This window comes from Anoplopoma fimbria, chromosome 1, assembly GCF_027596085.1.
Source record: "Anoplopoma fimbria isolate UVic2021 breed Golden Eagle Sablefish chromosome 1, Afim_UVic_2022, whole genome shotgun sequence".
Taxonomy (NCBI): domain Eukaryota; kingdom Metazoa; phylum Chordata; class Actinopteri; order Perciformes; family Anoplopomatidae; genus Anoplopoma; species Anoplopoma fimbria.
In genome coordinates this window covers 1,380,518-1,395,290 of record NC_072449.1, presented here as the reverse complement: position 1 = coordinate 1,395,290, position 14,773 = coordinate 1,380,518, and the positions used below count along the sequence as shown (strand labels likewise).

Here is a 14,773-nt window from a genome sequence, read left to right as displayed (position 1 = left end):
ACATGTTTGACTGCAGACTGTTTGAAGACCCTTAAAGTCTCACTGGTCGGATGAAGTGTGTAGAGTCGGTGGGAGTGGTTGTGTGTGTGTGTGTGTGTGTGTGTGTGTGTGTGTGTGTGTGTGTGTGTGTGTGTGTGTGTGTGTGTGTGTGTGTGTGTGTGTGTGGACGTCCAGTAGCGAGCAGCCTGCAGGCAGTCAGGCAGCCGCCGCTGTTGTCCAACAAATCCTGCCGTCCGTCCCCCTGTTATTAGGATCCCAGCGGGGGGGAGGTGGGTAACATCTGTCCCACTGAACCTGAGTTAGACCACCGGGTAGCCCACCTGTAGCCCCCTGCCCTCCACGCCGCCCAACCGACGGGTAATTAGCTGCTAACTGCTGTTTGTTTAAAGTCGACTCCATAAAGAGTTCATTTCTCTGATCTGCTGCTTTATAATAAATATTCTGTTTGTCTGTTTACGACCTTTAATGACAAGTCAAAATTAATCACAATATCCTGTAAAAACACTTTTATAGTTATGACTGTAGTTTTGTGTTTTATGGAGATTTATACGTCTCATGGCGGATTTAATATTCAAATGCTTTGTTTGTCAAAATATATGCAGTGAAAATGTGACATACTCACTTAGAAAGTCAATAATATTTAAAAGTCATATTTAGAATGAGATTAATATTAAGAATTAGAAAAAGAAAGACAAACAGAGAATAAATCGAGATAAAAACTGCCAGGTTAAACTCATATGACATACATTTATAACTTTGTTACTTTAATAGATTTTCATATTTTAGACCTTAGTTCCGACGGTGCAAAAAGAAATTCGAAACAATGCTTAAAACATTTACATTTTTAACATGGCCCCTGAACTTGTCATAAATTACTCCTTTATTTTTTTATTCAGAATTTTATGTTGCTTTATGCGGCGTCTTGTCCAGATGCAACCCCTAATATTACAAAACTCTTGCAAAGGTTGAAGTTATTGATTGACCTTGAGTGGTCAAAGTTAGGAAAGGACACGACCTTTATGTCAGGCCAGAGGAAATATCATAACATAAATATAATAATAATTACATAGATATATATTCAGCCCAGTCAGAGTGTCAGTGCCTGGCTCAAAAGCACCTCAGCAGAGACGTATTGCCCTCAATGAAACCAGCTGTCTCCAGAGGCTCAGTAATCCTCAGACCTGCTGCCCGACGCTCAGGTTCTGGTTAACTAACTACGGCGACCCGGAGATCTGTTTTAATTGGCCGACGGCGTTCTGATCTACTGGATACAAACGAGAGCTCAGCAGGTCACCTGGCAACAACGGAGACACATCAAAGAGGAGCTGAGTGGACGACGGGCCGACCGACACTCCCACACACACCCCTTGCCAAACACACACACACACACACACACACACACACACACACACACACACACACACACACACACACACACACACACACACACACACACACACACTTCACTCTCATCTCCTCTATCAGTACTATTTGAGAAGACCTCGCTCCACCTTCACGGCTGTATCGTGTAATATGGAAGACAGTTAAATGGTGTTGATATTTCTAAACCATCTCACATGGTTGACCATGATAACTACAGATCGACCTGAAGCTCTCTTCATGGTCAAAGTCAAAGTGCCTCCTACATCCTCTATTAATATTAAATCTGGTGTTCCACATGGATCAATCTTAGGGCCCTTTTAATTTTCATGAAGGACCGGCTAAATGTTTGTTAGCTGGCATCTAAATGTATTTATGGTAAAGTTTTTGCCTACAAGTCTTAAGTTAAGTCTTTCAAGTCGAGTCTAACAGCCTTTAAAGTCTCATGTTTTCAGTTTTAGCGTGCTAGAAGTACGGATCTATGGATGACAATGTGAGTCGGTCCTGTATCTTTAAATCTGGTTTTCCTCTAGATGTATTTATTTAAAGATTCTCCCCTTCAAGTCTCAAGTCAAGTCTTTCAGGAGTACTTCAAGTCTAAAGTTTTCAGGTTAAGCGTTCTAGCAGCAAGGGTTTATGGGTGACAATGTGAGTCGGTCCTGCATGAATGACCTGCTAAATGTTTGTTAACAGGGGTCTAGATGTTTGTATTTGAAAGTTTTTGCCTACAGGTCTTAAGTCAAGTCTTTCAGGAGTCATTCAAGTCGAGTCTAACAGCCTTTAAAGTCTGAAGTTTTCAGTTTAAGCGTGCTAGCAGTACGGCTCTGCGGATTACAACGTGGAGAGGTTGTGCGTCTTTAAATCTGGTGTTCCACATGGGTCAATCTTAGGGCCCCTGTTGTTTTAAATTCACATTAATCTAGATGTATTGGCATCTAGATGTATTTATTTTAAAGTTTTTGCTTACAAGTCTCAAGTCAAGTCTTTCAGGAGACAGTAAGTCGAGTCCAAGAGACTTTAAGGTCTCTAGTTTTCTTAAACTTGAGACGGAAAACTTTACATCTACTTCCAACAATGACAAAGGCAGTGCACACCAGATCCACTCCGTCTGTTCTTATCTTTCACAATAAAAGCCCTGAACATAAGGGCGGCTGTGGCACATGAGGTAGAGCGCTTGTCCCGTAACCACAAGGTTGGTGGTTCAAACCCCTCTACCGGCAACATGCCGAGGTGTCCTTGAGCGAGACACCTAACCCCAAGTTGCTCCCCGGGCGCTTCATTGCAGCCCACTGCTCCTCCGGGATGGGTTAAATGCAGAGAAATAATTTCCCCATTGTGGGACTAATAAAGGCTTAATTATTATAAACACTGTGTATCTGTTTATCCGGGAAATCAAATTAATTAATTATACATAAATATAATATCTTACAGTGTCTTAGGCATTACAACAGTTTACCTCAGACACACTGACGGCGCCTCTCTGGGTCGTATGGATACTGGTAGTTTTTATTTTGCTTTTTTGTTCATTTATTTTTCACGTTTCAGTGTGTAAAGATCTTAAGAGAGCTGAAGTCTTAAGTCTAACACCATCGACTCCTCGTTCTCCTTTAAAAATAATGAATTGTTTTATGTTTTCTGCAGTTTCAGTGTCGCGTCAAAGATGGATGACAGCAGCACATCATGTCAGCCACTGAGGGGATCAAACCCGCGGCCTCCCGGCCCCTCTCCTCCGCTCACACACCGCTGCTAACGGAGGTGCATGCGGCCGCTGGCTGAAGCTCATTAACCCCCTGCAGCTCCACTTAACCAGCCTCAGGAGCTAATGGGGAAAGTCACATCTAATGGAGGGAACAGATTTAACTCAGCAGGAGGTGAAGAACCGTCTGCTGGAGGAGGACGGGTCGTTAGAACGGCCTTCATACAGATGACCTTTGACCTCTGGTCATCTGATACTACAAACGATCCTACAGGAGGTTCATTGAACTGCGCTCTGATCCACGTTTATGTTTTAATGTTGGACTTTGGATTCTAAACAACAACGAAACAGTCTTTTCCTGCTCACTTCTCCTCTTCTCTCCTTTCCTTCTCTACTCTCATTCCTGTCATCTCCTCTGATTTTCCAGTTTCCTTATTTCCTTTCCTTGTCTCCTCTACACTCCTTCTTTTCTTGTCTTGTCTCTTTTGTCTCCTCCCTTGTTTCCTTGTCTCATCTCCTCCTTTACTAATCTCCTCTTCTCTACTCTCGTTTCCTCTCGTCTAGTCTGATTTTGCCATCCTCTCTTCCTGTTTCCTTATTTCCTCTACTTACCCTTCTCTCTGCCCCTTCTTTCCTTTTCTCTCCTTTCCTTATCTGCTCTGTGCACCTCTCCTCTCCTAAGCTCTCCTTTTCCTTTCTGCTCTCCACTTGTCTCCTCCCTTGTGTCCTTGTTTCATCTCCTTGTTTCCTAATCTTCTTGTTTCCTTCTTTCTTTTTCCCTCCTCACATTTCCCTTCCACCTCTTATTATTGTCTCTTCTCCTCTCTCCTCCTCTTTTGTCTCTTTCCTCTCCTTGTCTCCTCTCCTCTCTGTTAATGAGTCACCTTGTTGGTATGTCAGTTTGTGAATTAGATTCCTAATTATTGCTTCAGTGTAACTGACCTACTGTCAGATTACAGTTTAACTCAGCGGAGGATCAGGTGTCTATGTGTGTGTGTGTGTGTGTGTGTGTGTGTGTGTGTGTGTGTGTGTGTGTGTGTGTGTGTGTGTGTGTGTGTGTGTGTGTGTGCGTGTGTGTGTGTGTGTGTTTGTGTGTGTGTGTCTCTATGTGTGTGTTTGTGTTATTTCATCATAATCATTACAAATATTTAGAGTAAAGGAGTTTTTTCTCCTCAGGTCGTCTGAAGGAGCTGCTGTAGTACTAACTGTTATAAAGTACTAACTGTTATAAAGTACTAACTGTTATAAAGTACTAACTGTTATAAAGTACTAACTGTTATAAAGTACTAACTGTTATAAAGTACTAACTGTTATAAAGTACTAACTGTTTTAAAGTACTAACTGTTATAAAGTACTAACTGTTATAAAGTACTAACTGTTATAAAGTACTAACTGTTATAAAGTACTAACTGTTTTAAAGTACTAACTGTTATAAAGTACTAACTGTTATAAAGTACTAACTGTTATAAAGTACTAACTGTTATAAAGTACTAACTGTTATAAAGTACTAACTGTTTTAAAGTACTAACTGTTTTAAAGTACTAACTGTTATAAAGTACTAACTGTTTTAAAGTACTAACTGTTATAAAGTACTAACTGTTTTAAAGTACTAACTGTTTTAAAGTAAACTGTATAAAGTACTAACTGTTTTAAAGTACTAACTGTTATAAAGTACTAACTGTTTTAAAGTACTAACTGTTATAAAGTACTAACTGTTTTAAAGTACTAACTGTTATAAAGTACTAACTGTTTTAAAGTAATAAAGTACTAACTGTGTTTAAAGTTTAAAGTACTAACTGTTTTAAAGTACTAACTGTTATAAAGTACTAACTGTTTTAAAGTACTAACTGTTATAAAGTACTAACTGTTATAAAGTACTAACTGTTATAAAGTACTAACTGTTTTAAAGTACTAACTGTTATAAAGTACTAACTGTTTTAAAGTACTAACTGTTATAAAGTACTAACTGTTTTAAAGTACTAACTGTTTTAAAGTACTAACTGTTTTAAAGTACTAACTGTTTTAAAGTACTAACTCTCATAAAGTAGTTATATAGTACTAATGTTGTATTGTACTATCTATTTTACTGTGTTGTACTGTAATGTTAAAGATCTTTCTTGTTCTTCCTCCAACATCATCATTCATTTACCTCCAAATACTTTAAGTACAATGATAAAGAAAAGTACTTCTGGATATTTAAGTTCTAATACTTTTTGCAAATGTTACATACAACTACCACAGATTAACCAGATTACTCCTCAGTACTATTCTCTAATAAACAGTACTATTCTCTAATAAACAGTACTATTTAGTAATAAACTAACATTCAGGACTGTAATATATACTACTGTATACAGTAATCTCCAGTATTATACAGTACTACTCTGTACTACACAGTACTACTCTGTACTACACAGTACTACACTGTACTACACTGTCTCATTCTATTCAGCCTGGAAACGAACCAAACATGACAAAGTGGTATTATTATATTATTATATTATTATATTATTATATTATTATATTATTACTTTGTTTAAGGACACATATAGTACCTGACAGGTGACGTCACACACTGAGGCTGCCACTAGGGCCGACAGCTGATTGGACACACACACACACACACACACACACACACACACACACACACACACACACACACACACACACACACTCACTCACACACACACACACACACACACACACACACACACACACACACACACACACACACACACTCACACACACACACACACACACACACACACACACACACACACCTGTCTGTCTCTCCTCCTGTTTGGATTCTTTCAGGTCCTCGTTCACAAAACAAACTCTTTATTTTCTGTTTTCCTCTGAACGGACTCCGCCGCGCGCATTTACGCACAACCGCAGAATAAACACGAGGATTTGGGAATATTAAGGCGCGTGCCCGGTGAGTGAGATATGAGTATTATGATTAATGTGATTATTATGATTAATGTGATTATTATGATTAATATGATTATTATGATTAATGTGATTATTATGATTAATGTGATTATTATGATTAATGATTAATGTGATTATTATGATTAATGTGATTATTATGATTATTATGAGTATTATGATTAATATGATTAATGTGATTATTATGATTATTATGATTATTATGATGAATGTGATTAATGTGAGTATTATGATGATTATGAGTATTATGATGATTATGAGTATTATGATTATTATGATTATTATGATGAATGTGATTATTATGATTAATGTGATTATTATGATTATTATGATTAATGTGATTATTGTGATTAATGTGATTATTATGATTATTATGATTATTATGATGAATGTGATTCATAAGCAGGTCTGGTGGATGAGTGTGGTGAGGAGCAGACAGGTGGAGAGGAAAGAGACACAGCATGAAGTTACATCTAGATTTAGTTATTGAGGAATAAAAGTTCAGAGTTTTTAATGCTCGAGCTGCTGCAGGATGTTATTCATAGAACAGATTCATAGAACAGATTCATAGAACAGATCCATAGAACATATCCATAGAACAGATCCATAGAACAGATTCATAGAACAGATCCATAGAACAGATTCATAGAACAGATCCATAGAACAGATTCATAGAACAGATTCATAGAACAGATTCATAGAACAGATCCATAGAACAGATCCATAGAACAGATTCATAGAACAGATCCATAGAACAGATTCATAGAACAGATTCATAGAACAGATCCATAGAACAGATCCATAGAACAGATTCATAGAACAGATTCATAGAACAGGTCCACTATAATCTATACTATATCTTTACTGAGTAAAGCTCTGCTGAAGCGCCGGCAGATTGTTTTTCTTATAAATGCATCCTTTTGTATTTAATGTTTTATCCATAATTCAACATGTAAAATATATCATTTATAAAAACAATAAGTTTGATTTGGTGTTTAATGGTTTGAATAGTTTTTTATTAACACGTTTCAGGGACTTTTTTAGTAATGTACTGTTGAACTGATATTTACAAAAAGTATGTGGACACCAGTCTCAACTGGACTACTTCTTAGTTTGAAGTTATTAAAAGACATTTAAATGCTCCAGCACATTATGATATCTATATATATATATATATGTGTATATATATTTATATATATATAGATATATATATATATATATATGTATATATATATATATATATATATATATATGTGGATATATATATATATATATATATATATGATAGATAGATATATATATAGATATATATATATATATATATATATATATGTATATATATATATATATATATAGATATATATATATATATATATATATATGTGTGTATATATATATCTATCTATATATATATATATATATATATATATATATATATATATATATATATATATATATATATATATATATATATATATATATATATAGATATATATATATATATATATATATATATATATATACACATTAATGAAGGAGGGACACGATCCAGAGACCCTGAACATGAAGGTTTAACACCAAACTGTAACTGAGTTGATGATGTATCAAGTAATATATTATATATATCATATGATATATATATCATATGATATATAATATCATATGATATATAATATAATTTGTCCGTCAATAAATTAAAGTTAAGAGTTTATTTCACTGATAAAAGTCTGAGAGAAACAGAAGAGATGAAAATGTAAAAGTAACTGTTGATCATCACCATATCAACACAGTCAGCTGGCACTGCTGAGCACACACACACACACACACACACACACACACACACACACACACACACACACACACACACACACACACACACACACACACACACACACACACACACACACACACACACACACACACACACACACACACACACACACACACACACACACACACACACACACACACACACACACACACACACACACACACACACACCCTGCCTCCATTCACACAAACTCTCTCTCTCTATAGGGAATCCCTCCTCCTCCTCCTCCTCCTCCTCCTCCTCCTCCTCCTCTTCATCATCTCATGCTCCAGGACCTTGGCTTTGACACTGTTGACGTTGCCATGGAAACCCTGGCCTCCCTTTGGGCTCGTGACCCCTGTGACCTCAGCGACCTCGGAGAGGAGTCGTCTGTTTGGGGTGAGTCTAAACAAGTATTACAATGTAATCCTCTGTGGACAAAGTACTCAGATTGAAGTATAAGTACACAATAGTATGTCAATCCAACAGCAACATGTTCTTAAAGTATCAAAAGTAGAAGTACTCGCTGTGTATTTATACATCATTTATTGGGTTATTGTTACTAATGCAATAATAAGGAAACAGCATTTTCATCTGATGTCTAAATACTATAATTTGTTTCAGACGGATGTAGTAAAGTGATGTATGAAGTAGCTTAATAGGAAAATATTCAAGTGAAGTACAAGTACTTTGAATTGTACTTGAGTAAATGTACTGTTTACAGTCTGATATTCAGTGAATCCTCTTCATCTATACGAGACTCAGATGTTCAGATTGAAACCACTGTTAGCTTAGCTTAGCATAAAGTTCACTCTTTAACACGTGAAGTCTTGTTGGTTTAATCTGGACAAAAAGTATAAAGTATAAAAACTACAATTCATCGTTTTTTGTGGGCGGAGCCTGAGCTCATCATGTGACTCTCACTCTGTTTGTGTGTTTGTTTGTGTGTTTGTTTGTGTTTGTGTGTTTGTTTGTGACGTGTTTGTGTTTGTTTGTGTGTTTGTGTGTTTGTTTGTGTCTGTGTGTTTGTTTGTGATGTGTTTGTGTGTTTGTTTGTGACGTGTTTGTTTGTGTGTTTGTTTGTGTGTTTGTGTTTGTGTGTTTGTGTTTGTTTGTGTGTTTGTTTGTGTGTTTGTGTGTTTGTTTGTGTGTTTGTTTGTGTGTTTGTGTTTGTTTGTGTTTGTTTGTGTGTTTGTGACGTGTTTGTTTGTGTGTGTGTTTGTGTGTTTGTTTGTGTTTGTTTGTGTGTTTGTGTTTGTTTGTTTGTTTGTGTGTTTGTTTGTGACGTGTTTGTTTGTGTGTTTGTGTGTTTGTTTGTGTGTTTGTTTGTGTGTTTGTTTGTGTGTTTGTTTGTGTGTTTGTTTGTGACGTGTTTGTTTGTGTGTTTGTGACGTGTTTGTTTGTGTGTTTGTGTGTTTGTTTGTGTGTTTGTTTGTGTGTTTGTTTGTGTGTTTGTGTGTTTGTTTGTGTTTGTTTGTGTGTTTGTTTGTGTGTTTGTTTGTGTGTTTGTTTTTGTTTGTGTGTTTGTTTGTGTGTTTGTTTGTGTGTTTGTTTGTGACGTGTTTTCTGTACTTATGCTACGTTTTTCTTCACTTATTTGATGTCGATCTACGATGTCTCTCCTAAACCTAACCAAGCGTTTTTTTGTTTACTAAACATAACTGCTACCGTCTCACGGTGAGAAGATGAAAACGAGTGGAGGAACATCTTAACTTCCTCATCTTTATCCGCCATGACATCAGGCTGGTCACATAGACTCCTCCTGTTATAGAAGAATACTAAAGAAGTTCTCCATCTGATAAAAAATACTTTCACAGATGCAAAACACTTCCAGGTTATAAAAACATCTGATTTACCCATGAAAGGGTTGAGCCAACACACAGAGCACTGAGGTCATACACCGGGTTACATGGAGCTATATAGAGTTAGATAATGTTATATAATGTTATGTAAAGTGTATTTCTCAAAACTACTCCTTTAACAACTTTACAATGTTAGAATCACTTCATAATGAGAAGCATCAGTTGTTGTATTATTCTATTATTGTGATGTGAATTATTTAAATATATGAAACTCACAGCGGCTGTAGTTGAAGTCTGAACAGAGCTTCTCTCTGCTGATGGAGGAACTTTATACTTTCTTTAATTCAGCAGAGTGAGACTCATTTATCAAACAGAAGAGTTTCCCCGGTTTCCCCTATGAACTCTGGGTAACAAAACGCTCCCATAGGAAACATCCAGAACGCTTTATATTAAGATTCATCTTTTCATTTCCTCCACATCTCCTCGCTCAGAGAGTTCCATTCATCACGTCGCTCTGAAACGAGACCAGAGGTTGTGAACATCTGGTCTGCAGTTCCTCTGGTCTCCACTAGAGGACGCTCCTAAATACTCTGACTAGAAGTACATTTACTCTAGTTCTTTATTTAAACATGTTGAAAAACTTGTACTTTACTTCAAATATTCTGCTTCATGATACTTTGTTCCTCTTCTCCACAACATTTATCTGAGAGTGATGAAACATTTAATGTACTGTAATTAAAGAAATGTTGAACCATCATGTAAATAAAACATTAAAATACATAAAATATCATACAAATAAAAAGGTAAGCTAAATAAATATCCTTTGAAATGCAAAGGTTCAACAAACACAATAACTACAATGAAAACCATAAGATAATACGTAAGTACTGTGAAGCAATTTAAGAGTTGAATATTTTATTAAATACTTTGTGCTGTTTGTTGTAAACTTTCCAACTTTATATAAAGTATTTAAAAGATCTCTTCCAGTAGCAACATTCAAATTCTGATACATGCATCTTTAATAATAATAATAATAATAATAATAATAATAATAATAATAATAATAATACAGTAATATTATATATTTAATAATGTAACAATGACTCGGGTCAATCTGTGTAATGAGTTTTACATTTTGATACTTTATGTATTTAATGATGACTTTGATGTTTAAGGTCGTTATTTGTTTGTTTACCTCAGAAATTCTTAAAAGTAATGTATTAGCATCATATCAGAATCAGTTATAGTTATTTTTGTTTTAAATTTTATGTTTGTTTCCTTTTGTTGACTGTTGATTTTTGTATTTGCTTTTCATGTTTACTGAGGTTAGATTTGGTTTTCTAAATCTCACCTGAACGACTTGATTCTTTTATTTATGTATTAAAGTAGCATAACCCTGTCTGTCTCTCTCTCCTCCTATCTGTCTGTCCTCCTGTCTGTCTCTCTCTCTCTCCTCCTATCTGTCTGTCCTCCTGTCTGTCTCTCTCTCCTTCTATCTGTCTGTCCTCCTGTCTGTCTCTCTCTCCTTCTATCTGTCTGTCTCTCAGAGTCTCCTCCTGCTGCTCTCATGTGGACTGATCAGATCTCTCCTCACCTCCAGAGAAACAAACAGGTACAAACTTTTACATAAAGTCCACTGAAGTTCCAGCTTTAATGTTTCAGGCTCTTCTCAAAGCTCAGTTTAAAGATAAAACTACGAAAAGTTATGAACTATAATTTGTGTATTATCCACATAATCATGAGCCATGAAGGCTGACGTAGTAAAAAGACAGGACTTTCACCCAGGAGACCTCTGTCCATGTCCTGTGTAAAACCCCAAAGTCCACTTTGCTTTATTTGTCACATAACTTCCCTTCTTATTATATCCCAAACCAACATCTGTTCCTGAACATATCTCAGTAGTTTTGTTCTCTAAAGACGACAGACGCACTCATCGCTGTGTTGTTGGACATCCGTAGGAAAACGCACAAAACATTTTGAACCTCTTTCTTCTTCTTCCAGCTTCAGGACACTCTGCTGCAGAGAGAAGAGGAGGTGCTCAGACTTCAGGACGAGAACAACAAGCTCAGAGAGTTCCTCAGCTCTGCTTTTGTGAGGAACCTGGAGAGAAAGGCAAAGGTTCGTTCACCATCTCCTTTAACTCTATTAAAGATAAGGACAGCTCGAGATATCCGGACTACTACGGGTCAAACTCCACAAATGATGGATCCTACCATTTCCATATTCTAAAGACCCTTTTTTTAATCAAAAGTTAAGACTGTATTCATTTGACGAACAGAATTTTACACTTGTTGCTGGACTTTTGTAGGAAAATAGTACCTTTTCGTCAAATTCATATGAACTGTTATTTAAGGATACGTTAAACCATAACCAGTGAACTGAACTTGATGTGTTCAGTCAGTGAAGCGTCTCTGAGGACCGTTCATCACATTCACCAAAACAACTGCAAAAAGCATGATCTATCTCAGTGGTTCTCAACCTTTTTTCAGTGATGTACCTCCTGTGAAATTCTTTTTCAGCCAGGTACCCCCTAACCAGCGCAAAGCATTTTTGGTTGAAATAAAGATGTAATACACAGCGCTGTGCCATCAGTCTGATTTATTAAACTGTCAACACTGACGATTGCATTGTTGCATTGAATTCAGTTTATGAACTTACACTTATATTTTATTGGATATTTATTAAATAACAATTTCTAAAGGATTTTTGAATGGATGTTAATTTTAAATATATTTTTTAAAAATCTCACGTACCCCCTGGAGTGCCTTCACGTACCCCCATTTGAGAACCACTGCTCTATCTGATAAAGAATAAATGTTGTTACTGCTTTTGGCTGCATTGGCTCGTGACAATAACAGAATTTTAAAACTTGTTTACGTTAAACTTAATTGAAAGGAATCAAGTTCCCATTGATTTTGCCAACACAAATTCTCAAATATAGAAACGTTTGTCTGATGAATTTAAGGACAGAACCAGAAGGTGTAAATCATCTTGCTCCTTGTTCCTCATAGAACCTAACCCCCGATGGGCGGAGGAAGCTGAAGAGAAACCTGACGTACGCTGATGACGGATCTTTCCAGAACCGCAGCCATCAGCTCCAAACCTTCCAGCAGGTCAGCAAGAGAGTCTGCAGGAACCTCACCGCCGAGTTCTGCTCCGAGTCCTCCGAGACCTCGTCCCCCTCAGAACCAAACCTGGACCTCTGGGTCCTCCGAACGCTGGGACTGAAGGACCGGGACACCATCGACACGTCCAACGAGTCCTCGTCCTCGTCTGGATACGACCTCAGCAGTCTGGTTTACGGTTCTACAGCCTCGGCCTCTGAATTCACTCCGGACTCCTCTTTCAGCTCCTCCGTCTCCACTTCTACGCCGTCTTCTGTCCACAGCTACGGACAAACACCGACGCAGGAAACTGATTTTAGGTGCAACGCTGCCGAACGCCAAGAAGCAAACTGTGGAACTCCTGCCAAGTCACCTCAGACCTGCACAACTTCTCCGGGTCAACGCTTCACTGCCACCGGACCGACTGGACGGTATGAAGATCCTGAAGATGTGATCAGGAGCTTCAGAACATCAACTGCCTTCAGATCTCCACCTCCAACTGAACAACCACCCTTCACCCAGTCACCCGACGGGGCCGAGATCTGCTTCATCACAGCCTCCGGTCGAGTCCAATCTCTGGAGGGAAACCCAACAAAACCTCCGGCTAACTGGTCTCCATTGACCAGGACACCGTCACGGGACACAATCCAGTTCAGTCCACCTTTCTCCCCAATCTCGTCTTCGAGTCCAGTCGTGAACCAGCTCTGGACACCCGTCCGCGGTGGCAGTCCGACGAGTCCATCAGCGGTATCTCAGCCTCCCGTCACGCCTCTGACGCCTCGCGGTCGGACAGATTTGGCGTTCAGTATGTCCCTCAGTCCGTCCAGCAGCGTCAAGACCCACAGCTTCCCTCAGGGACAAGCCTTCGTCAGGAAGGACACCAAGGGAAGGTGCAACTTCACTTGGGTGCCGACACAAAGACCATAGGAAGCTCAGGAAAGAACCAGATTTCAAACTTTCAGGACTTTGAGTCCAGGATGAACTTCTTGCTGGATTCTTAGACTTTTGTTCTGGTTTACAAAAGACCATGAAAGAAGCAAAACAAAGGCTTCATCCAGAATCCAGAAACTTCTTTTAACGGTTCTCGAACTCCCTTCAAAGACCTCGATATGAAACGATCTGATGGAAAGACTTCTTCCTCTGATAACTTGTCTTTTGTTTTTATGATCCTGACTTCAACAAGGGTCTCATTCAGATTTAAAACATCTGCTTTTTGTTCAACGACTTAACTGAGAAAGTTCAGAAAATAATCAACTACTAAACATTTAGAGCCAAAGGTGGAACATGTTAGGTATTTAACCAGCTTACACTGAGTGTAACATTAAATGATTAAATGATGTCTATATGATTTGGGTTTATATTTAGTTTGACTGTGAAACTGCCTCTAAAAATATCAGCAATGGCCCGTGTTCTAGTCTGTGTCCGTTGTTATGTTATTCTGTTGAATACAATACAAACAGGCACAAAGTGATAACTGCCTCCAAACAAAAGACAACTGCACTGATTTTAGCGTGTTATTAATAATAATTAGTACTAAACAGTAATGATGTGTTACCTTAAAGTTAGTGGTAGAAACTGTAAACCTGCCTCTGATTGGTTGGAGGGTTGGGTGGTGTGAGGGACGTCACTGCCGTTGTTGATAACTCTGTTTTCTCACCACCAGCTGATTCAGAACAAAGAGAACCAGACGTTACTGAAGATGAACTTCTGTCGGGGAACTGTTCTCGCCAGAAGAAATAAATCTAAAACAGACTAAACACAAAGCACTTTGAACTCGAGCATCTACTGAAACCACGGGGATTTTTATTCTACCAAACGTCTTTAAAACAACATCTATGGAAACAATCGATCACATGAACGTTTTCACCATTTCACACCAGATAAATTGAGATAGTGGAATATGAGGTTTTCAGATATTTCACGTGAGATGTTGGTCTTCACATGTCACCACTGTCTTTAATCAAGTATCTCAGAAACGTCAACTTTTAATGAATAAACTGTTGGTTTTGTTGCCTAAACCTAACGTTTGGTT

The 14,773-nt window shown here is 37.7% G+C and overlaps 1 protein-coding gene across 1 annotated transcript; it reads left to right on the top strand.

Moving 5' to 3' along the window:
- The first annotated feature begins 8,158 nt into the window (after window positions 1-8,158).
- gmnc (geminin coiled-coil domain containing) lies at window positions 8,159-13,668 on the top strand. The gene is given in 4 exon segments (XM_054606640.1): window positions 8,159-8,258; window positions 11,185-11,249; window positions 11,639-11,755; window positions 12,649-13,668. Coding segments are annotated over 4 exon segments (1,302 nt in total).
- Window positions 13,669-14,773: the final 1,105 nt, after the last annotated feature.